Below are 26,833 nucleotides of genomic sequence, written 5' to 3'. Positions count from 1 at the left end.
CAAAATCAAGAATGCAACTCTGCATTTTACTTGGCCGAAGCTTTACAGAGCACCAACTGTGCACAAGAATTTAAAATATCTGCTGAATGAAAGCTGACCCTTCCATCCTGGGCTTTTCTATAGAGATTCTAAGTATAGTATTTAGGCAGGTGAAGACAGACAGTACCATTCTGGAGCCTACAAAGCAGTCCTTCCTATGTGCACCAACAGAGCAGAACACCATTTCTTAACCCATTATTTTCTATTAAAAAAAGAAGTAGAGAAAGCAAACACACTGTGCCAAAGTCCTGAAGTGACTCAAGAATCAGTATACTGGTGATCTTATTGACAGTATAAGCTTCTATCCCATTGTTTAGAACTCTGCATTCCAGCTGTAACAACTCCCCCAAAACTCTTATTCAGCAGTGAAATGTTTAAAAAGCATTTCTTGGCATCTTGCCCTTCAGCAGAAGAAAATTTGCATTTTTACAGCATTTCTGCCTGTCAGCACTAAAATATTCTAATGAGTTTTGCAGCTGTGCAGGGAGAACTGAGAGGCGGTCAGCGGATTCTTATGGCAGACTGCTGGGAAACAAGTGCCTGAGGGTGCTGAGACAGGAGAAACCAGCTGACCTGACCAGTCTTTACACTCCACAGAAAATTCAAACAGCAGATTTCACCTCCAATGAGCATGTCAAAACAAAGGCCCTTCATGATCCATGGACTCCATGCAGCAAGGAGTGTTAAAATCCTTATTTTTTTGCCTGATGCTAACAAAAGAAGCAGCTTTCTGTAAGAACTCCCTAAAGAGCAAAATACAGCTAGCTGCAACTGCAACTCCCATAAGCTGTACCTAGTATATGGGGTTTAATTCACAGATCTTTATGCTATAATGCACTTTGAGAAACTAAGCAAAAGCAAAATCAGAGAACCAAGGCATCCCAGGTTTCTACTTGGAAGTGGGGACAGCAGTGTGTCTGACTTTAAGGCACTTCTTGAAAGGATGTTAGCTAAATGTACAAGTAAGAGGCGGCAGCAATAACACCAGGAGCTAGTCAGCCATGCAGTCTCTGTAAGAGCCTCAGGCTGAGGTGGCTGACATAAGAGGATTGCAATACCATGAACTGCCATTCCTCAGGGGAGCCATCCAGCACTTGGACACCCAGTTTCAAAGGGTGAATTAAGTCCAGGAATCAAAGTCCAAGTAAGGGGTTAAACGCACTTTCCTCTCTGCTAAAAGCAAAACAGCACTTCTTCATTGTGTCTCTTGGTTAAACACTAACCTTACATATTTCCTCCTAAAAGACATCCCTTGGCCAACCCAAGAAGAGGCTGCCTTGCTGTTTCTGTACATCTTATTGAAGTCTACTAATTGCAGTCATTAAAAAAAAAAAAGAAATCCTTCACAGTAGTAGAACAGCTTAAGTATTTTGATTTCAAGTCTAATAAAACTGAGATCACATAAGCATATTCACTGGATTAACTATTTTATCACACAGTCTTCTAACAATTACACCAAAACATTTCTTAACTAATTAGCCAAATTCTTCTCTTAGCTATACTAATACATGAAACTATGGATTTGTTTGATATTTGCAGCACTGTGGCCAACACAGATTTATCCTGGAGACACTCTGTCTCCAAATATAGACTCAAGATAGTTCAAATCCAGGCAGGGAACATGCATGTGTGTAGGAGGGAGTCTGAAGATGCTCAAGGAATGGAATTTATGCCACTTCCTAAACCACTGGGGGATAGAGGAAGACCACAAAAAGGCCTGTAAGGATAAGTCCAAGTGCAAGCACACTGTCAGAATCTCACAAAGCCAAACCTAAATAACAAGCTAAGGAAAGAGAGAGGAAAATAAAGTTACAGATATCTGTCAAGGGGAAGGAAAGGAAATTAAAAAATCCTGTAAAACTAAGCAATAAGGAAACATCTTTACTGCATGACAAAACCTTAACAGAGTGTAACCCAAGAGAAAACTAAGTCCACATGAACAGTAACACCAACTAGTCTTCATGTCAGAGTTTATAGATAAAGTAGTAACAATTTAACACACCACCATTCATTATTCAGAACATTCACATTCACTCTAAAACTTCTTGAAATCTGTCTTGCTTCTCAGATTTGGAGTTATTGAGAGGAACGGTATTCTCCCCATTAGTGCCTGCCAGTGTCCTGCCAATGTGACACAGCCACAATGTCTCTGTCCTTTTCCTACTACCAAAGTGTTACACCACTCAATGCCTTAAAAAATTAAAACCTCACCCTTGTAAAGAACAGATCTGTAGCTCACATTATCACATTGTAGACGGCTAGATGTTATGTTGAAGGGTAAAGTATGAAAATACGAGGATCCTGAGGATCTGAGGTGAATCGCAATGAGGAAAAACAAGGTACACATTACAAAGTTCTGACTGAAAAAAAGAAACTGTGACCCAATTCTGTTGAATTTAGAATAAGAATTTTATCTGGCATTGGTGTTTATTATCTAGAATGCCATATACACCATTAACCAAGAGAAACTACGTCATTTAGTTTTCTCTTTTTGCTACCATACTGTAATTGAAGATCTACAGGATATGCTTATCGAAAAACCCATACAATGGCCTTGTGTATGTATTTCAAAAATTCATGCTTAATCTCTAGACATTAAAGGACAAGGACAATATCAGAAAAGAAATTTTTTTTTAATCTCAATTTTAGTTACCAAAACTACGGTTTTTCACCTCCCACTTTCTCCTTAGTTTTGAGGAAGGACTAGCCAATATTGTTTTTATTTAATCACTTTTTGCCCATTAGATTTCTGCCCCTCACCAGGAAGATGCAAATGTCGGGCTTGTTTTTATTTCTGTTCTTCTAAATATCTCCATTGCAGTTCGATGCCACAGTACTACTATACTCAGAATTTATACCAAAAAATTCCGTGAGTTTGTTTTCTTAACAGCTTATTTGTTTACACATTCTTAATTCTGAGCTAACGTTTTCAAGATTCACTATCTACAAATGCTGTTAGAAAAAGTCCTTCAAATACAGTAACACACACCACCTCATATCAAGTGCCTGTTTCCTGACAGCCGCTCTAGGCAATATACCTAAATAGCTGCTGGAGAAGCTCTGCACCTCAGACCATGGCAGGCAGTTTCCTTTCTAACAGAGATGAGCACACACAACTTGGACAATGCTGCCCTTCTTAGGTGAAGCCATTCGTTACCGTCATACAGAAGGAAATCCAGCTGCTGTTCTTGGTGTTAACGTTGTATTTTCACATTTAAATCTGCAATTTTTCCTCTTATATTTCATGGTATGCATACTTCTGGGAACACCCTGAATATCCATCAGTCAGGAATCAGGAGCTGATACTTCCTGATAGTAAGCACTGACTTGGTACCTGTTAAGCCACTGGAAAGAATCTCAGCCCCTTTCCTTTGTTTGCATCATTTCTAAGTCTTGGGTAAATACTATTATTTTGATTTTCAAATTATCTAAAATTTAACAGCTGAGGTACTTAGTGTCCTGTACAAAGCTGCACAGCAGCCACATAAGCCCCTCATCAGCTGGGTTATGTCTATTCAGCTGTTTTGGGCAGCAACCCATTCACTGTTCACCCATCTGTAAAACACAGTAAAATATCCTAATATTTCAACTTTACTGAGCCTCTCAAAAGATCAATGAATAGTGTTTAATGTCATATACATTAATTAGTTGGTGAGATGTTCTTATTTTATTTCTACATTCAGCTTGTGATCATGTAAGTTCATACAAAACCTTTTTATAAGGCCTGAATATTGCAAATAAATATTACTGGGACATTTAGACCGATTTTTTAATGACAAAATATATGTTGTCTTTTTATTTCCCTCCACACAACCCACAACCTTCTTATATGAATGCTTTGTAACTGTAAATAACAATAGTAATTTGGAACAAATAATCATATATCAATACACAGTAAGTGGGAATATGATTGCTACCTTCTTTTCTCTTGGCCTGGGCATCTTTCTAAAAAGTCCTGATTATCTTGGTATGACTTGGGATGGATAAATGGGTTGGCTCACAGCTGTAGAAACCAATCAAGAATCAAAATATTTTTCCTCAAACAAACACAATTTTATGGAGTTAACAATAATTTAATGAGAATCTTCTAAGTAAGAGCTCTCCTCCCCAGAGCAGGAACAAAAAGATATTCTGTGGTGTTCACATTTACACAATCCAACAATCCTTTAAACTTAATTAATGCCCTTCCTGCCCAACAAGAGCAACAAAACTACTTTGCAAAACAATGAAGGAAAATTCAAGGTAAAACCTTTAGTCAGCAGCTATTTGAAATCAGCACTGCACATTCAGCACACATAGTCAAGGTAGGAAAGGTAATAAAAATCCACAGATGAAAAGAATGAAGTACTCGAAGTATCCATTCCCAAAGGACATTGCCAGCACTCAAATTACAAAGGCAAGATTCTACAGAAATTTTCCAGGACACCTTTGGAGCACTAAGATAGGTTAGTGTCTGTTGCTTTTACATATCTATTTGTATTTCTGTTTTTTTTGAGGGTTTTGTTTTGGTCTTTTTTTTTTTTTTTTTTTTGAAAAAAAAGGTAGTTAAGTTTAGTTTACATAGAATTGCATCTGGTTAAAACTGCATCTGTTAAAAATTGATGGGTAAATTTCTGGCCAAGATGAAGAAACTAAAAGAATGTTTTAGTCTGGTGCACTTGTGTAAAAAAAACCAAAACAAACCAAGCAAAATAAAAAAAACAAAACCAAAAAACAAACACCAACATAACCAACACACCAAAACAACAAACCCACAACAACAAAATACCCCCCCCCCCCTTTCAGATTTTAGTAGGAATCATTAACGGAGTTATTGGTAATTACTCTGTACAGACAAGTCTATGGAATATATTTTAATAGCAACATACTGACCTAAAAAACAGCCCTGAAAGCATCAAAATATTCTCAAGAATTAGAAGTACATTTCTAGCTGGAGCACTACTACGTGCACATGCCCAGAGCAGTACCTCTGACACAGAATCACTTGGCTGCTCATCCCAGATATTTGTGTAACTCTTCTCAAGAGCAACTTTGAGCACCGTACTGTTTTTTCCTTTCTAGTCAGTCCTGAACATTTCTTTTTCCTGTGCAAACAGATGGGTCACTAGAAAAAAAGAATAGCTTGTCTAATGTCATACAGAGGTTACTTCTCTACCACCTTCCCATACTATTCCTCAAAGTTGCTATAGCGACAAAGTGGCTCTAGGTTGTGGCAGCTCGTTTTGGCCGATAACTGGAAGGTGTTTAAGATACCTTTAAGGTCACTTACAAACATCTATAAAACACACCAGATGGGGCAGGTCTTGGAGACTGTCACCATTCCAGTAGCTCTGGCTGCATGCTTGAGAAGACACTTCTACTAGTCCAGCACTTCAGCCTCCATTGCCCAAAATACATTCCCCCCTAACATCTTCCAGTGCCTTTATTGAACCATAAGCCTGTCTATTCTCCACCAGCATATGTAATGAACTGCAAAACACACACTGCCAAGCTGATATAAGTGACTCAAAAATGGGTGAAAAAAGGGCTAGTATTTTTGAGTGTTTGAACAAAAATCAAATGGTGGCTGCCCTCCTCATGCTGGTGGCATATTCATTCTTTCTTTAAAGTTTTGTGGTTAGTTATGATTAGCATATTCATATTTTGCTAAACTATTGGTAAAAGTGCATTTTTTTCCAGTACTCGGCCAGTAGAACCTGGGGTCTAAATTTTACAATTTGAGAGACTGATTCAAGTCCAGCTGACTTGTGGAGGTACTTCATAAATGACAACAAAGAAAACTAAAAACTCATTTTATTTTCCCAACAGGATTTATAAAGAAATGTTTTGTGAGATCAGTGAAGATCAATTAGCTACATACCTGCAAAAATCACAAAAGATATCAGATTATCATCTGTGGTCATACAGATGAGTACAACATATTTATTCCAAGATTTCTAAGCAGATCTAGAAAAACAGTAAAAAGTCAAAGCCAACACTTTTAACGTGCCATTAAATATTCATCAGAAGTTTAGTCTGAGGCAAGATGAATCCTCCCCCTCATATCAGAAGGCATGCAAATCACTGATGGCTCTTAGAAGAGCCATTTCAACACTTCGTATGTGAAGACATCAGATTTAAATGTACCAAATTATGATGCTGTCAGTCATGAAAATTCCCTCCGAGTTGTATCATAATTTTGCAATAGTCTTATTTGGAAAGGACCGGTCATTAACTAAAGAATAAATGACAGATAAGGAATTGCATCTGGCAGATGCCAAGGCTGGTATTTGTGCATTATTTTTCTGTTTTCTGGTCAGGTTGACAGGAAGCAAATTCATTATTGAAAAAACCTAAAACATAACATGAAAAAATAGTAATGGTAATAAAATGGATCAAGTCCTCCAATACACTTTTTCCTCTTGGTCAAGGCAATGGGACCTGGGTAAATGTAATGAAGGAAGCAAACTCATACTTTACCGATTAACAAAGGTCATAAACAGAGAGGTTTGGCTGCTCACCACATAAGAGTACTTTGTATCTAAAGTGTTACTCACAGGCAGTGATGCTCCAATTAACTAGAAACATATAGACACAGGGAGACCGTATGAGAGACCACAGAAAGGTGTCTCTGGCTCCACCTATATCAGAACCCACGTATTAATATGAAGGAAACAAGTCAGGAAGAAAACCTTCAGAAAAAGAAAGAAAATCCTAAATGTTTCACCCAAGTATATCTTCCTGAAACATGTACAGAGCGTCTGAAAAAAACCCAACAGTCCTAGCAAACCTCAACCATCGATTCTCCTCCATGCCTCCCAGTGAGGCATTAGCATCAAGAACTGCTGCTGTCTGACTATGCCCTCAGTGCTACAACTGGCAAAGTGTGCTGCATATGGCTGGAAAAACATAGTCAGCTCCAGCTCACCCAGGCAAACAGTACCAACAGCTCTGGCATAATGCTAGGGCTTCAGCATGCACCACAACTGCTTTTTCTTAACTGCAGCACTGCTCTGGGAGGCAGGCCCAGCCACATACTCAGCAGGTCACCAAAGGCAGTGTCTAGCTCGTTACACTTGTCTTGAGAAGTTTCAAATCACGCTAACTGAGAGGACACTCACAGTACCATCATCATATGATTAGACACAGAACTCAACACATCTGCTGTAAGCTGACAGGATAAGTACCTTTTTTATATACTGTTCTCGAGGATGGAGAAGCAATTAAAAATAAATGTTGTCACTGGAACAGGTGCTTGCTAGGATCTGCTGCAAAGTCAGCCCTGGCCAAATGAACAAGTCACCCTGAAATGGAGCAGGAATTCAGACAGATTCTACTACAAATTTTAGCCACTTTTAATGCCTTTCCCACAGAGGAAAGGAAGAACGATTTATCAGGGAGCTTTATTAAGTTGGATTGCTATTCTTACCAGACAGAATAAAAACCTCTCTGAAATGTCAGAAATCACTCTTCGAGATCACAAGAATGACCAGTTATTTTAGATTTAATAACTGTTTAGAGCAGGCTTACAATCTAGTAAAGAAAATGACCTTGGAAATCTTAAGAGTCCCACTGGGATGAAGTCATTTCACTTTTCTGAACTCATTATATAGAAAACGAAAGGAACAGGAGAGGAAAAGGAACAGGAAAAAGAGAAAAGGAAAAGAAAAAGCAAAAAAAAAAAAAAAAAGATAATTTGATCATTGAGAAACCCCAGCAAAATACAGAGGAGAAAGGCTACTCTAGCACACAAACTGTTCCTTTGTCCCACCTACATTACTCAGGAACCTTAAAGTAACTGGAATTTGATTTCTATTAAGGTTGGAACATTTTCTCTGATGTGAGTTTACAAATTCTAAGTCATGAAAGGAGAAACAAGCACATACTTAAATACATAATTTCCAAGAATACAAAATATGTCAATCTCTATTAATTCCTAAAAAATGCTTAGGATGACAGAAAAAGCTGCCTTAAGGAGACTCTAAAGCACTGAGTCTAAAACTCCTGTCCTAAACTCCTAAGGAAGTAATTAGATTTAACTGAACAAAGTAGGAGAAAAAGAACGGTTTGTACATTTGGACAATAGGAGTTAAAGCCCAGACCTATTCAATAACACGTAGTTAATGATGAACTATCTATTGGCAGTAATGCAAATAGATTAAGATATAAACAGATCATGAGTTTTGGCACCCCTTTTTAATTTTGCAAAGACATTCTTTATAGCTGAAACTAAATGCAAAACAAACAAATTGACCCCTTTTTTGTACCAGTGCAGAAACAGAGGAAAAAAAATTCTACTCTGTACAGCTACTGAGGAACTATGGTATCTTTTCCGTTGAAATACATTTTTAAAAATGAAAAATAAAAGGCAGGAAAGGAAGAGCTCCCTCTCATGCAAGTTTGTTGAATTACGGATTTCCTTCCCTGGCTCAGGAGGTTGAATGCCTTTGCAGGAAGTCCATCAGCTCTTCACAGTGTCCAGCCATAGAAAACAGTTCTAATGGTACTCCTTCTTTTGATGCAAAAATAAAAATGACTGCAAATAGGAATAAACTTAAAAAATAAGTGGTTTTATAGCTTATACTCTCCCATTACCCCAAAATAGGAAGACAACAGTCATCAAAGAATCATAGAATCGTTTAGGTTGGAAAAGACCTTTAAGACCATCAAGTCCAACTGCTAACCCAGCACTGCCAAGTCCACCACTAAAACCATGTCCCTGAGCACCACATCTACACGTTTTTTAAATACATGCAGGGATGGTGACTCAATCACTTCCCTGGGCAACCTGTTCCAATGCTTGATGACTCTTTCAGTAAAGAAATTCTTCCTAATGTCCAATCTAAACCTCTTCTGGTGCAACTTGAGGCCATTTCCTCTTGTTCTATCACTTGTTACTTGGGAGAGGAGACCAACACCCACCTCACTATAACCTCCTTTCAGGTAGTGGTAGAGAGCGGCAAGGTCTCCCCTCAGCCTCCTCTTCTCCAGGCTAAACAACCCCAGTTCCCTCAGCCGCTCCCCATAAGACCTATTCTCCAGATCCTTCACCAGCTCTGTTCTTCTCTGGACACACTCACTCCAGCACCTCAATGTCTGTCTTACAGTGAGGTGCCCAAAACCGCACACAGTATTCGAGGTGCAGCCTCGTCAGTGCTGAGTACAGGGACACGATCACCTCCCTACTCCTGCTGGCCACACTATGGCTGACACAGGCCAGGATGCTGTTGGCCTTCTTGGCCACCTGGGCACACTGCTGGCTCACATTCGGCCGTCTGTCAAACAGCATCCCCACATCCTCTTCACAGAATCATAGAATGGTTTGGGTGCTTTTCTGCCAGGCAGCTTCCCAGCCACTCTTCCCCAAGCCTGTAGCGCTGCATGGGGTGGTTGTGACCCAAGTGCAGGACCCAGCCTTATTGAACCTCATACAATTGGCCTAAATCCATCGATTGATCCAGCCTGTCCAGATCCCTCTGAAGAGCCTTCCTACCCACAAGTACATCAACAGTCCTGCCCAACTTGGTGTTGTCTACAAACTTACTGAGGGTGCACTTGATCCCCTTGTCCATCATGTTGATAGAAGGCATTTTTATGCCAAGTGGCATGAGTGTTTTGTAAACAGAAATTTTCAGTTGCTCTTTAACAGGCTTGTTTTCAAAATCTAAGCATCTTGTTCTGTTTAGACATTTAATTATTATGCCTGTCATAGTTTGTTTATTAAACAGGAATCAGTCAATATAAACCTTGCTATGCTCAGAACCCACGCAGCACAGAGAAAATCTCCCCCACAATCAGCCAGGGGCAAAGCACTTCCAAGGTAAATCAACATAAGCATGTGCTGCAGTATGCTTATTTAATAGTGCTGCAAAACTCTACTTGGCAAAATAGCAGAGAGGAGTTGAAGGAAAGATTTATAAACCAGAAGAAAAAAAAAATTAATTGTGGGCCCCCTCTCACAACCCCAGAATAAAGAAACACCTAATGAAATTGAAAGCAATACACGCAACACATAATAACTGATCAATACAAATAATTACTGTATACAAATAGATTTAATCTCTGGAACTCAGTGCTGCAGGGTATTGTTGAGATCTAAAGCTTAGCTTTTCAACAGGAAGATTCAGCTCCTCTGCAGGATACTGAAATTATAAAGGACACAAACTCTTATCAAAAACAATCCAAACAATTTCCAAAGCAAACACAAACACTGCCTAAGTATCACCACTTACTTGCTGTAAGGCAGAATTAGTCAAAGCCTCCCTACAATCACCAAGTGAACTAAATAGCTTTGCCACTCATGTCACTCAGAAAACCGAATTCCTCCAACAAATCCAAACACAAAAGAACAAATGCCTTCATTATATATTACTCTGAGGACAAGAGAAATGATCAAAATGGCAAAATTATCACTGTAACAATGCAAGACAATCTGCCTTAAAACAGACAGACAAAACAAGAAAAATCTTCCAATTAATATCAGAAAAAGACAAAAATTGGAAAAAAAATCATTATGACCACAGATTTGGTACACCCTAAACTTGGGAACCATGGAAAGTAGCTACCATTGCTTCCTTTTCCACCTTGCTGTTCCTCAGCCCCTCTCAAGAGACGGGGCCAAACCCATAGCCAGAGGCAGGAGCTATGCCAGCTGCTACTATCGCTTCAACGGATATTGGAAAAGCTAGTAAGACAAGGATAATTAAGGACACGTGCAAGCTCTGTAGGAAGTCTAGCATGAGCATGACTATCAGGAGCAACAAGCAGGAGAAGAGGCATATTGAACAGCTGAAGTTCCTGGTAATAAATCAAAATGACCTTGGTTCAAACACTTTGGACAAGACAGACCATCTCTTAATAGTTGTAATTTCTTCTGTTTCCCAGATTGCCATTTTTAGAATTTACCAGTCAGTTTCAAAGCCAAGTACATCTTGACTGACATTACATCAGAGGCTAGCCAAGATTTATTCACAACAGATCAGCCATTAAAAAGTACTATTTTCAAGTTACAACAATCTAATTTTAAAGATGCAGTGTCTAATGGACCCACAACAAGACAGGCAAAATTTCAGACTGCTAAGCATATCCTCTTAACCCGTCTCATCCATCAGGTCTGCCTAACAACATTACTGTGGTGTCTCAAGAGAATCATTTGTATCCCATACCACAGACGGCAAAACCTCAACTTTTCACAGTCGTCACTGTTTTTGTTCCTTAAATTGCTTTTAATAGGAAGGGTCAAAAGCCATTTGTATTTTTTAAAGCCCAGCATCCTGAAATCAAATTCTGTGGAATGAAGCCAAGAGTGTACAGCACCCTCTGAAGTGAAAAGCTTCCTCTTAGCAGACCTGATCCACTTGTAAAAAAAAATAAAATGCCTACTTTCAGTCATTTAAGAAAAAACCAAAACCAACCTCCACATATAATTCACAGTATGAAAGTTACATGGGACGGTGAAAATAAATACAAACAGCATCATTTCATCTAAACCAATACAGTTTTCCATTCAGTAGAGTTCAGATTCTAATTTCAAAATCTGTCTGCCTGATAAATTTTACAGACCTTCCCCCATCTCCCCTGTGCTCTTTATTTGAATTGCAATGTGTCTATCAGTAGAAGACACAGTAATGTTTACAGTGGCCCTTGGTAATTAATCTGATAAGTACATTTATTTGCCCTAATATTTGCCTCAATTATTAAGACAAGGTTGTAAATTCTTTTAAATTCCCTATTTTTATTTTTGGATTATGACATGCAAAGCAGGCTAAAAAAAAAAAGTAAGTTTCTGTATCTACATGTCAAAAGACAAAAAAATTAATTTCGGTCATTTCTTAGTTAAATTTCAAATATTCAAGTTTCTCTTGAATACTCCACTCGATATTATTGAATATCAAGTTCCTCTGTCCATTTAACAAACAAAATAGGAAATTGTTTGCAGCCTACCGCTTACTTCACATTGTGGCACTAAAAATGACCTATAAGGCAAGATGCATTTCTGTTCTCATGCATAGGCTGTTTTTCATCAAGAAGCTCAAAGATTATAAATCATAATTCGTAATTTTAGTTTCAAACATATTTTCATTTCTTCAGAAAGTGCTATTTCTTACGCACCCTTTCAGATGGGTGGCAACAATCCCTTCATACAAGAAAGCTCGCTTTTCCACTTCCCTGACTTGCTTTTGCTACGAAGCCCCCAAGAGAAATAAATGCATCAGTTAAGAGGAAGGTCTTTTTGGTAACATATGCAGTAAGTATTCCTTATGTAATAAGAGTTTAAGGACTGATTAATGGAAGATCAACCTCATATTGAATAACAACAAGCAGATCAGAAAGACTGCCTTTGTATTCATGAGCAACAATACAATCACAACAAAAAGCTGTAGGCTTTATTGGAAATACCACTTACAACATATATCAATGATTCCTCTCTCAGTCCACAAAAAGCTCTAGACTTCTAAAAATGTCTTCCTTTGTCTTTCTCGCTCTTTTTAAAAAATACTCCCTTGCTATTTTTTGTCACAAGCTCCAAAAATTTCTAGCCAACAAACTATTCTAGACCACAGCTCTATTTCAGACCTATTTTCCTTTAAAATAGACAGAAATGAAATTGACTTTCAGAACATGAAAGCCTTTAATGAAACATCAGTGAAGTTGCTCTCAAACCAACAGCATCCTTTCCCATCAAGCTTCTTCACAAATTCAATTAATTACAAACAAAAAAAGAATTCTAGGATCATATATGTAAACTTGTGTTTGACAATAATTTAATCTTAAAAAAAAAAAAAAAGAGAGACTATTTAGTACCATTCTGTCTCAGTATATCCTGCATACATAAGCGCCTGTTCCTGAATTTCAGTGAAAGTACTCACACAGCAGAAATATAAGAATTCAATAATTCTTGTCTTACTTATTAAAAGTGCTTACCCCAAGTACTAAATATATGCCACAGGCAGCAAATTGATCTTACAGCACTTCAATTAAGTCTGCAATGTATTTAACATACAAAAGAGCCCAGTTTCATCACACAGAGAAAGATTCAATGTTAGCAGCTAGCAGCTGCCAGCACTTGGACACTGTTATTAGAAATAGTTTAGGCAGTTTATACACATAGCATTGATGTGCCTTCTGGTTCAGGCATTAGTAGCTAGATCACGCACTTGAATCACTCTGTGAAAGGCACCTTAAAATAGAGCTGGGGTCTGAGATCCCTTTTGTTACCGTGAATGTAGAGCAGTTTCATTGACTCTTATGTTTAAAGTCAACGTGGTGGATTTATTCCCAGCTTCCTCTAACACAGTCCAGAAAAGACAAGAGTGACACATGCCAACCAACAGAAAACTAGGCAAAGGTGAGTATTCTTCAGAAAAGCAGACTGGTGTTACCCATACAAAGAGACAAAAGTAATTAATCTCTCACACATGGAAAAAGTATTATCCAGATTTTCCATAGCACTATATATCACTCCCACTCTGAATTTTCTTCCATTTGAAGAATACAAAGTGAAGAAGATTAAGTTCTTCCTTGGCTAGGTCTATGCAGCTACCCAGAACAAAATGGGAAACATTAGTTGATACAACTAAGAGGAAAACATGGTGCAGTAGTTGTTGCATATGTTGAAGTTGTGCGCAGCACCTTGAAGCCAATGAGCAGAAAGACTTTCCCCTCATCTGACCTAGTTCTGTCAAAGATTCACACATAAAGACAGTGGGTGTAGAGGTGACACATGCAATATCTTTAAAAATTTTGGAAGGCAACAACTCACACTGAAGAATACCCAAGATCCTGATGCAGAAAGCAAAGCTAGCTGAACTCTAGAAAACTTAAGACAAGATATTAGAAGGCTATCCAGAACTGTGAGCATATAAGAACGTGAACAGATTAGGGCCAAGTCATTTTACAAAAACAAAACAATGATGGATAAAAAGTGCCAGAAGGATGGTTGGTTCCAGGACAAAGCTACATGATGCTGCAGGTACAACCTATCTGAAATGAGCTATGAATTTAAAGAATCTCCTTTACTCACCCCCTTCTCTCTCCTTTTTTTTTTTATTTTAAGCAACATTTAAAAAATATTATAAAAACCCATTAAAATTGCAAAAACTTAATCCAATGTGCTGGATTGTGAATTGCTGCTGACTGCACTGTGACAGATGCAGCACAAAAATGCACTGTCCCCAAAGAGTTTTCACACAAAATCAACAAGAATAGCAGAAAAGGCTCAAAGAAAATTAATTTTTCACTGCATTAGTCTAAAAAATAAATATCAATTAACTCACTGTATACCCAGCCATTGGCAGCTTGGTAGATTCTGTACAAAGAGTGGAAGAGGTTGCTCAGGAAGGCTGCGGAGTCCATCTTTGGAGCTATGCAGAGCCCAATTGTGCACATCCCAAAGTAACCTGCTATAGCTGACCCTGCTCTGAGCAGGGAAATGGACTGAAGGATGCCCAGAGGCCCCTTCCCACTCCAGCAACTCCCTGATCAGATTAGATTTCTGAGAAGTTATTTAAGGATGACTGTTTCCCCACAAAATGAATCAGAGAGTGTGCTCTACATACAAGTTAAAGCCTTGGAAAAAAGCAAAATACAGTTGTGAGTGAAGTCTACAAATGTTTGTTAAATCAGCTTTACTGATGGACAGAAGAGGAATTTGGACAATACCATGCAGGAAAAGCATTGGTCATCACTGATGAACAGATTCAGGGAGGAACCTGACAGTAAGAAGTGGCAAAATAAAATTCACAGTCTGAAAATTAAAGGTCAAAAAAATCTAATCACCTACTTAAATCTAAAGTTAAAAGATATACACAACCATGGCAGGTGTCTGAGGCAAACCTTAATCCAACATAGTCAATACTCCAGTCTTTCTGATCGTATCACTGATTTTCTTCACAGTTCCTAGACAAGCCATTGTGTCTATTAGTAGAATGCAACAAACAGTAATATATAAAAAGTCCCCCTATATAAAAGGGACAGTAGTCTTAGGTCAAGTGATCAGTGACCTTCCTGGAGAAAGAACAGAAGCTCTTGATGAAAAAAAGACTTGACAGAGTTGGGAACTATGTGAGCCACCTCAGTACTCATTTACTGAAATTTAATGGGCTTTGACCCAACCTTACAAAATAATTGAACTAACGCAAGAGTCTTGCTCAAAACCTACCACCAAAAATAACTTCAAAAAATGTCCTTTATTTTGCCAAACCAGCCTCCAAAACCAGAAATTCAAAACAAGAAACCATTTCTTCTTCTGTTACCTACTTTTCCCAATTATACCACAGGACTACGATAACTACTATGTGCCATTATATAAACACATGTACGTTCTTGTCCACGCCAAAATAGAAGTTTTGTTTGTTACCTCTTACCGACAGTTATTTTGACAGTTCTTTTCTGAGAGTCCATCCTCATCTTCTCCCATAATATCCACTGCCGAAAATATCAGTGCAACCAGAATTGCAAAGCAGCACACCAGTGCAAAGATCACAATGCATCTTTGCTGGGACTGAAAGAGATTAAGATTAAAAATGTTTTAATGGCATGAGCACATTCCAGTCAACGACCTGAGACTTTAAAACTTTTACATAAGATCTAAAATTCTTTGAAGATCTTACTGCCATAGCTGTCAACATGAAACACACCTCAGGATGAAAGCACTCTCAAAACTGTCCTTCAGGTATCACCTTGAGAGGTATTTTAAACCTCTCAGACGTTAAATAATTCATGTCACAAAAAATATTCATGATTTAAACTGTTTTCTGTTTGTACCACAAGGAAAGCATTATGCATTAAAATAACGATTCTTACAATAACTACGTATTTTCTGATTGTTTCTGACAGGTCAAGTACACACTTAGGATGGCACTCAAAAGTCTTGAGAGTTTTGTTGTGTTTGGCCGAAATAAAACACATCATTGCAAAAAGACCAAAAAGCAAAGTCCTTTTCCTTTTTTATTGCTATACAAAGTAACTAAAATTGTTACTACGATTGTCACAGCAACTGAGACACTTTGGCCAGTCCTTGTCCCACAGTACTTGTAATGTCAGGGAAATGAATTCACAGGTGATAGATGGGATTCAAAGAAACAACAGAGGACTGTTGCTCAATATGATAGGCAAAGCCCTCCGCATCTCAGATTGAATATTAAAACATGGCATAGCAATATCTTATTCTACAATATGAAATCCAGCAGTACTAATTCAGATACAACTGTGTACAGCCCTAGATAAATGTGAAACCTCCAAAAGACAATCTCCTGACATGTAATTTACATAACTGCATGAATGTAAAATATATTTTATTCTGACATCAAATGTTCAAATAAATATAACGTGTATTTTTCTACTGAAGAAAATTTGCACAAAACCACACATACATATAAAAATGTAAAAGCGTAACTTCTGTTGCCATAGTTATTTTCTAAATTTTCATTATTGCCCTGTAATTAAAATGTCACATAAAGAAAAAAAAAAGCTTTATAAAGGAATGGGAAAGAGGGAAAGTATATGGAAAGCAGGAAAAGCGTAAGAGAAAGGAAGCAATATCATGCTTGCATGAACACCAACTTCATAGTATTTCCATTGTTCCTGACATGTTGTTTAAGAGGCAATAAGTTTTGGAGTAATAAGAATGTTTTCCCATATGCATAAAGAAAACGCCTGACTTTTTTTTTTAATAAGCTTCCAAAACTTCTGAACTAGTGCACATCCAAGAATAAACAAGCTCATGCATTTCAGAAAAAATCAGATAAAAGCATATTATTTCAGTTTGTGAAAATTTAAACCGCAACAACTTCTTCAGACAAACAGGAACAACTTTTCTGAAATTTAGGGAGAAAGGTATCCTTTTACCTAACATTAACGCTGAATATGCTGCCTAGTTTATACGCATATTTTAAATATAATGCACATTAGACACTTTCATACATTTTTTAATATACGTTTAAATCTGTGTTTTCTAATGTATTACCTAAAAAACTCACAAGAACGTAGCACAAGAATGTCTTCTTCAACTACTTATAAAGCCTACTTCTGAAATAAATAAAATTTGGATCTTTTTTTTCTGCTACTAGATATAATCATGGCAATGTACAAGAAGAATTAGACTGCATTTGGGTGTCCAGAAGTAAGCCTGCAGTCAGACACACAGTTGGACTTAAGAGAAAAATGTTAAAACATTGCCTGATACTACTGGCAAGAAAAACTAAGACGTGCCAAAGACAAAGAGGTAATCAGATATGGGACTCTGCTTTATGCCCTTTCTTCAGGATGGCTCACACTCTTGTTAAGATGACCATTGTCTCATGCCGTTTTTACAGTTCTGTAAATGCATTTGCAGAAAACGTTTGATGCAGCCTCTTCCAAGTGCTGAGCATATCACCATGGCAGCAAGATAGCAAAGCTACTCCCATACTAGCGAGCCAAACAGACTCAGGGCTTGTTCTCTAGCCCCTAAGAGCAGGGGATGTGACCCAGCAAGGCACGCAACACTAGCATTCTTTTTCCTCCCAAACCAGGATAAGTGCAGCCATTCTACTCACTGGGAATAGTCCCAAGTCAACATTTTGGGTGAATTTGTAGCACAAGCATCCTAGCTACCACACAGGAGAAGTGACTTTATGCCATTGTTCCAGGGAATAACTCCCATCTTCTTGCTGTGTCGCCGTGCAAGCAGTAGAATAACTACAGAGAGTTCAGGGTCACTGGACCAGCAGGGACCATCGCAGCCTTCAAGGCTGGGCCAGCACACAGAAGAGGCAGCAAGAGATGTTTCATTAAAAGGAGTCCACAGCACCTCTATCACACATGTCGTAAGTCCTAAACCAGCCCTAAAAACCTTTCAATCAGCTTAAAACTTAAAGGCCAAAAGCTACATAAAATCTTCAGTGTATCAAAAATTATATGGTACCACAAGAAGGAGGGGGGAAAAAAAGCAGGTGCAACAGATCCTTGAAGTTCCTTCCATACCAGGAAATTTTATGTTAGCAATTTCTATGTGGTTATGTTCAAGGAATATGGAAAGGGCAGACCAAAACAATTCTGAATGGACCCTCTTAATCTATCTTTAATCCGCATTCCACATAAATTTGGTGAACATATTCAAGCCTTCTTGACTTCTGTGCTGGAGTTGAAATTTGTATGAAGTTTAAATCCCTGTTCTTTCACTTCTGCATGTGTAGAGCTTGCCAAGCTCTGCAGTTTGACTGACTGCTTCTCATTATGTGCAGCACATAAGTACCACTAGTAAGACCACTGCTATTCTATCAGCACTAAAATACTGCATAAAACTAATTTACTGCTCTTATTTACACAAATCCTTTACATTATGCATTTGTCTTTGACAATTATAATGGACTAGTTATTTCACTTTTTCTTAAGTACTAGCTTAACAGTGTGGCTATAAATAGTGTAGGGGACCTTTTAAATCCACACACAAAAAGAACCACCTTATCAAACCATGACAACAGTATTTTTAGTTTGAACTAAGGGTAGCACAAACTACTAAATGAAACAAAGCAAAAATTCCAAGTTTGCAATTCTCTTAACCCTATATTTTTAGTCACCAGTCTGAAGGGTCAAGTAAAGACCATTTAAAAAAATTTACAGAGTTAGTAAGGATGTTTTACAGTCCATCTTAAAATTACTCCTGCTGTGTGGCGATTTTTTGATTGCTTTTAAATCTATATATTACATTAGAAATGAATATTTGAGTATTGCTTAAATTCAAATAGATGATTATATTAGAAAAAAAAAAAAAAGCTACTAGCACCAAACAAGTCTTCTCAGCCTTTCTTTTGACAGTGGTAATAAATCTTAATTTTCATGCACTAATGCCATACTGTGGGCAATTTTCTATTTTTTTTTTTTTTAAATTTAAAATGGATAAGAACAGACCGTGTCACCATTCTATTATACCATCTATGGAAGCCTATGTGTATGTGTGCATGTCCAAGTAATAGCAGGCTTCTTTAAAGAATTCAAAATAGAAGCGCTCACACCACAGACAGGTTAGAAGGATTCTGTTATATTTGCTCTTCAGACTCTTGCATTGGTGGGCTTGGGCAGACTGTTTGCTTGATGCTACGTTGCTGCACACCCCCTTGGCAACTGGGATCCCTCAGAGCTTATCAGACCCATCCTCGAGTTTCCGTCAGTAAATGCCTAGAACCCCTCTCTGTTTAAGTTTTTGCTCTTCTACACTTAATTACAGAATACAGGGTCAGGAGGGATATCTTAAGATTATGTAGTCCATCTGTCCATACACATGGTTAATTTATACAACTACTACATGTGACAGATATTTGTTTAACCTGTCCCTAAGAATCTAGCTTGACCGGACCTGTCAGAGGACAACCACGGCTGAGATCTCTCTACTGTAAGCTCAGGAATTCTGTTGCATGAGAGAAAGATTTCTTCTTATGGAAGACTGGAAAAGAAACTCCTGCAGGAACAAGGACTATAAAAAATGTTGCTATTTTCCATTTCACAAGCAAAATGTATTTCTTGCACCTGCCTCATCTAGCTTAAACAACACTTATGTTAAAACAAATCCACCAAAACACTGCATTTACTAAAACAAAGTTTTAACTAAACTAAACTTTAAACTAAAACAAATGCTATTAGACCCCTAAACAGAGAGTGAGAAAAAGAATGAAAGCCACACAATGGGTATGCAGTACAGCACTATTCAGACTGATCTGAGAAGGATCCTGTTTGTTTATTATTATTTATTATTAAGAAGAAAGATTGTCCATTAAAGTTGCATCAGAGCCTGTGATATTCAAGCAGAATTGAAAATGAGAGCAAGAAAGAAAAAGGCCTCCATCTTTACTGCACTCCCATTGCTCAAAAGCTGTTAAGAACACTTCAGTGGCCCATAAAGCTTTCCGTTTCTTCACAAACAATAGGTATCTCTGTAACATACTAAATTTAATCAGGAATTTACTTTTCGCTCAATACAGTACAAAAATGTCCTTCGGTCCTCAAACAGGAGCCATGAAATCGCAATGCTGCATCTAACTGAGAAAACCAAGCACATAACAACAAAAATGTCATGGCTTTGAACTAGTGCTTTATTTTTATACCTGTTTAAAGAATAAAGGAGGTAATATTTACACAGCATGCTAACAAGGAGTACATATCTGCTTGTCAGAACCACAGAGGCTCTAAGTGGTAGGCTTTCTCATCATCTGCCATAGCAGCAGCCTGCTTTCCTAGAAGATGTCCGAACACCAGTGTGAGAACAAAAGCACTCATCTTCAACACTAGTAACCTGTTCAACTGCTCTTAAAATTCTCCTTATGAGTTCTGCTACAGTACATTGGTCATAGATAGTAACAAACTGGACTTCAAGAATTAGCATTCATTCTTGGATTAACCTTGGTTCTTAAAATTGTTATATGTATTTAGTAGAGAAAAACATTACAGTAAAGACTGTTTTCCATTAATCTGGAATCCATACACAGCAATAATTTTCATTGCAGCCTTAAGTCTCCCAGCTGGTATGATTAATACCAATCAACAATTAAGTTCCTGATAAAAAAAAATTGGAAGGAACTGAACCAAGAGTGCTAAGATACGTTAAATATTTTCAAACTGGCTGAGCCTAGTGAGCTTCATCCTTAGATATTTAAGGTACTGGCTGAGGCTAACAGAGAACTTTTAGTGCTTATCTCTGAAAACTCACAAGCATGAGTGAAATAGCAGAAGACCGGAAAAATCGAAAATGTTACCCATATTTAAGAAAAAAAGGTGGTCACGCAGTAGAAAGTAGGAAATAATAAACTAGTTATTTTAATTTCAGTCTCTAGAAAATACTTGAATAAGTAAGTAACAAAACTATTGTATGTAAACATATAGCAGATAGATTTTGTCAGGAAAAAGTCACATCAATTGATTTTGATTTCCATCTTTCTTAGTCACGAGCCCTGTTATCCTGCTGGAGAAGCTGAAAATAAATATACTTCGATCCTTAATAAAAACTTTCTTACAAACCACAGAAACTATGTCCATATTATTATAGGAGAGGTGTAAAGCTGGTTGGAATATCATGTTTACTGAAAAAATGGGAGGATGTTTCAGAAAAGATTCAGAGGATTCTGCTGCATATCTGTTTTTGTTCATGTCTTCGTTAACAATCTAAATTATGAACTAGAAGTGAAATCTGCTTATTAAGTTTTAAATCAAAACCAAAGTAGCATGAATTGAAAGCATGCTCAAAGACTAGATTAAAACTTCAAAATGTCCTTGACAATGTAGGGAGTATGTTGAGAAAAATAGGTTAAAATTCAAGTAAGGAAGAGAAATCAGTTGCACAGATATAGGAAGACAAACCATTAGGAAAAAATATAATCAAAACGATTAAGAGGCTGGAGCAGATGCTTTAGGAAGACAGACAAAAAAGGGTAGGACTCTGCAGTTTCGGAAGAAGAAATATGACCAAGGGGTACAAAATCATCACAAGAGCAACAGGCATAGTTAAGGCAGAATTATTGTTCACTAAGTACCACAATACCAGAAATAGGCGATGTTTATTGAAACTTGTAGGAGTTAAGTTTCAAACAGATAAAAGTACTTTTTTATGAACTGGATATTGAGCATCTGGAATTTGTTGTCATGGGAGGCTGTGAAAGCAAACAGCAGTAGCAGGTTAAAAAGAGATTAGATAAAGCCTTCAAAAACATGACCAGAGCAGATGCTAGAGAAAGCAGGCAGGGACGAGCCCTCTAACAAAGAGGGTTGGGGACATGCTGTTGCCACTGTTAGACACACAGTACAGGGCTAGATATGTCATGGGTCTGAGCTGTAGAATATATTTTTTACACTCGTAAGCAGCTTCCTTTTTCCATAGAAGGACCCACGAGTAACAGCAGACTACAACCTGAACACGAATCAATCATATCACACTGTTGTGTTGACTTACCTCTCTACATCCTAATATAATGTTTGTACTGCATTTAAGGCAAAAATAATCCTTACCCTCTACTTCAAGTTGTTGTATTTTGTTCACCTTTCAAGACCACATGAAGACAGTTTAGAGAAAAGTCAACAATAAATATTTAGTCCTATAGTTACCCACAGAAAGAAAAGAATCAAGAGTTAATTCTCCAAACAACATCCTTTAATTTCAGTGTTTTCCAAGCAAACAAGGCATATGAAGTTACACTATTTGCCCAGTAGTCCCTGTCTGCCCACTTTCTTTTGAATCTGTATTTGAAAGAAAGATTTATAGAAACGTAATTATCTCAGACATTTTACAAAATCCAGTATGTAGGTAAACTTGGCTAAGACAGACCCAAATTAATGCCTCTACAAAGGGAAAGATGGTCCAAAGTTTTGCCTTCCAGCACACACACAGCTCAGCACCATGCAGCCTCATGGAGGCAGGGATGGGAAGAATCACTGCTATGGTGGTATACAAAGGGATTGCGGGCCCTGAGCATGCACCTGCAGTGAAGCAGCTGTGTTGGTTTCATTACCACCTAACAAATGTTTGATCCAACAGGTCAGGCATAGAACACATGGACAGACAAGTTAACTATCAATAAAAACCCAATAAATTACCTTGGAAGAAACCCAAGGCTTTAGGGGTTCCTTATCTGAACCTCCTCCACACAAAGTGCTATATTACAGAAAGCTATTAACATTCAGAATATGAGCTCTGGAAGAAAACTGTGTTTCCAGCACATGACCAACTAACCTCTAATGCATTTGTTGACCAGAATTGGCATAAGGAGGAGTGAAAAGCCTGAATACATTTAAGTGTTCATGTACCATTTTCCTGAAATTTGGCCCAGGCTTCTCAACACAATATATCGACTCAGTCTTCAGCATAACATAAAACAGTATTATAGTTTAGCAATGTCAAAAAAAAGCCATTGTCTACCCTAACAGTCTACTCAAATACACTGTCTCCTGCAAAGAAAAAAAACCACCACTATTGAGGAATCTGAACCTGGCCTGAACAACCAATTCAGAATACTATTAACAACCCATTAGTAAAAACCACTGTAAACAGGATTTCTGTACCCTGATATCTCCTTACGCATCTTTAAACTCGGACCCTCTAAGTAAGGACTCTTACCATAGCTAGCATTAGACCCATTACTCCACCAGGAATTTTGCAAGTAAAAATTGCTGGGCTAGAGAAAGTTATAATCAATTTCTTTTTAGAAAACTTCGCTACGTAATAAAAAGACAAAATAGCTTTAGAAAAAAAACCAAACCAACCAAAAAAACCCCACCAAGACTGAATGTCAGAACTGATAGCAACAGTATTGGATTAACATTTTGGGGTGACCCAACAACAAGAGTCTTTAAAGCACACTGAAGGGAAGCAAGGAGAGAATAGATTAAATAAGGTGGGGGAAATTATGTTCAATATGGGGAAAAAACCTTAACAACAGAAGTCCAAGGTTCACAAAGGAAGAGTTGGAAAAAACAGGAAGGAAGCAGAAAGGTAAGAAAGAATGAAGGAAAAAGAAATTACAAAAGAGAGAAGTAAGAGGTAGAAAGAAAAACTGAGAGGGATGAAAATAAATATAAAATTGAAAAGGGACAAAAAGATATAAGAAAAGTAGTAAAAAAAATCAAATTAGCACTTGAGAATCTACAAACTAGACGACTGCAGCTAAAAATAGTGTTACTAACAGGTCTACACATAAAATGCTTAACTTTACATATCAGATCTTTTATGTACAGACAAGTGACCTTCTATACAGCACTTTAGTTCATAAATATAATTAAAAACTGAACTCAACCCTTTTCAGCAATCAGGTGAAACAGAGCAAATAATCACCGAGCAAACAAGTGTTTAAAGGTCTATTTCCCATCAAGAACTTGATCCTGTAAGGCAGCACTTTGAGAAACAATGAGATTAATGAATATATCATGATGCAAGCTATTTAGCATATTGTAGAACAATCAATTTAAAATCAGTTGTAATCGCTGGAGGACAGCTGGCTGGGGAGATCTAGCAGATGATACAGACTGGCCTGTAGTCTACAAGTCCAGGTATCAGCAGGTGCTTTGGTTTTCTGATTGCTAGCAGAGAATGGTCTTTGCAATTTTACACCTTTTAAGTATCACTCTGAAGTCTACAGCATAGCAGGCCAAGCAGTTAGAAAGCCCCAAAGTTAGAAAGCCCCAAGTAGTAGCCCTACTACTCTCTACACCTTGTTTAAATTTTATGCTGACTTAACTCCTAATGGAAAACTAGCCTGAAATACCAGAATCTCTATAAATAAGATTCTTCTGCAGACACTGAACAAGAAATTGCAGTAACTCACCATATTGCATCTATCTCTAGCCAGCAAGTCCCTTCTTTTCATAATCAATAGAAAAAAAAAAAAAGCTACATTACTACTATCTTTCCCACACTTCGCATTCATCATATACCCATTTTTCTACTAACTCTGACCCATGCATTTCTTAAATCTCTTTTGGAACAAACTGTTCATTGTACACTTTCAAATATTAATCTAAAGATTAATCATGTTTCTACTAAAGTGAAATGGAACATTTTAAATTATAAATAAGGGGAAAATTACACTTTTCTTCTTAGTTGCTGGTGAAATATGCTCAAAACTTTTCCCCTTAGATATTTCAGGCTCATTTTAAACACCTTACCAAGAAAGGAAGGGCATCCCACATTTGAATTACTTGAAGTCATGCGTTTAACAGGCCTAATGCATATTTCAGGTTTTATTTCCATTTGGTCACCATTTGAACACCAAAACAAGCCGGAGCACTGAAGCATCAGTTTGGCTACAAATGACTCCAGAGTGATTCCACCCCACTCCACTGGATCAGTCTAATACACTTTGCTCTGGCAGCACAATTCTGCCCCAACCTAGGCAGGACTGCAGTAACTATAGGACAGCTTTTGCTCTTCAGGTAAGGCTCCTAAGGAGCAAAATATAACAGTTATAAGTGTTCTAAATTTTACCATCAACCCTGTCGTACTATTAAGGCGTGTTCCGGCCTAAGGACAATCTGCTGAGATGGTAACATCAAGCAATTCAGAACTCTTTAACAGTCTGAATCCAGGACAAGAAGCGCTTAGGGGCAGAGGACTGGACAGGGTGTGCTCCAGCTAGCTATGGTATTTAGCATTGCAACACCAAAGAATTTGACAGTGCCTGATGGAGGAGATCAGCAAAATGTTGAGCAGCTATTTCGTGTGCACACAATAAACAAACTTTCATGTGCAAAGGGCCTTTTAAGAGAAAATACAGTAAGCCTAACAACGTCAGTGCAATTATGCCCATGACAGATCATTCCATATCACTTTGGCATCCAAAAAGCACTCAAACATCTTTGTGGGTCTTACCCATATCTGTGCCATGTTCCCTGAAATCAGCGAGCATTTAGAATGTAGATTCTGGTTCCAGGACAGTTATTAAATGTATAGTTTTTGTGTGTGTGTATAAATATTCTTAAATATGTGTATTTATACACAGAGACAGTCCATATATATATATAATAGTGACTTAACAGCAACACAAATCTGTTTCTAAATCACAAGGAAAAACTAGTATGTTAGATTCAGTTATATATATTTATTTGTGAAGGCAGAGCAGACTATATACAGATGAATGCATTGATTCCATTCTTGCGATCTCTAATTTATAAATGGTAATGCCTCTGTTATGTTTAAAAGTAAATATAATTTATTTTAGTATTTTAGTAACTGCGGGAAAAAATATTGACGGACTCGATTAAGTAACCTAAAACTTGCTGACAGCACAGCATCAGCTACAAAAATCGCATTTCTTTCAATAAAGTGTTTTATCTAATAATGCTGTTAATAAAGCTTTAAGGTAAACTAAATTAAATTTAAGTCACGAAGAAAATGTTTTCTCAGTGCTTGCATATATAATTTTTGTCACATTAAATCATCATATGTACAGTCAGCTCAAGCTCCTTCCATACACCGTTTCATTGTTTTTCCAAGATTCTATCAAAAAGAGACAAGACAAAAAAAAAAAAAAAAAAAAAAAAAAAGACTAAGGACAAGAAACTGTGGCTACTGGCACATAAACACCATCAGGGAGGCTGTTAGACACAAATCTGAGCTCAAGTGCAGTTCTGCAGCATGATAAACTCACCACTCCACCTGAAGCATGTTTTTTCTTAGCCAAATTAACAAAGCAATATACATTACCTTAAACTTTTTCCATTGACACTTAAGCATTTCGTCCTGCAATTGGGACAAGCTGAGTGCACATCCCATCAATTACAGCAACATCACATTAAGTCTCAATACAGCAATCATTCTACAATCAAAGGCAGGTGGTGCAACAGAACCCAGAGGTACTAACTTCTTTTGTTATATGAATCATAAATTGTCAGTTTCCCTTTCATAAATTGTAAAAAAGCAAATTAAGATTTCAATTTTTTTTTTCTCATTGTGATTAAGAGTTTGCTTTTATTCATTCTGATGAGACAGGCTTAAGAAAAAAGTTTTATTAACACTAATATAAATCGACACAAGTTCATGAAATGATATTATCTCATATGGAAGCATTTATTTTTAGCTCATTTTGAATTTCTAACTTCTCTGTGAGTACATGTTGAAATAATAGATTTGCCATTCGGCCAAGCAAGTTAATTCCATTGTCATAGAGAACACAACCAATGTGACACTCACAATAGGAATTATATTATACTTTGAGATAAAGGAAAATAGAGAGGCTTATGATCCATAGCTAATCAGAGATATAAAGGTAAACTAGTTAATTATAGTGATAAAGTGTATCTGATCTATGCTTTCTTTCTTATGACAGGCTGGAGAGGTAATTTAGTTACCATGTTTTTT

The 26,833-nt window shown here is 37.4% G+C and overlaps 1 protein-coding gene across 1 annotated transcript in view; it reads right to left on the bottom strand.

The window, feature by feature from the left end:
* The window catches only part of PLD5 (phospholipase D family member 5), a 181,731-nt gene that overhangs the window by 95,535 nt on the left and 59,363 nt on the right, over positions 1–26,833 (bottom strand). Inside the window, exon 2 of the mRNA XM_086460945.1 lies at positions 15,384–15,520. Within this exon, the coding sequence (XP_086317071.1) occupies positions 15,384–15,520 (137 nt within the window). The remainder of the gene's footprint in view (positions 1–15,383; positions 15,521–26,833) is intronic.

This window comes from Leptosomus discolor, chromosome 2 (genome assembly GCF_034619465.1).
Source record: "Leptosomus discolor isolate bLepDis1 chromosome 2, bLepDis1.hap2, whole genome shotgun sequence".
NCBI lineage: Eukaryota > Metazoa > Chordata > Aves > Leptosomiformes > Leptosomidae > Leptosomus > Leptosomus discolor.
The sequence above is the reverse complement of the archived record's forward strand: the minus strand, read 5'-3'. Positions and strand labels throughout refer to the sequence as shown.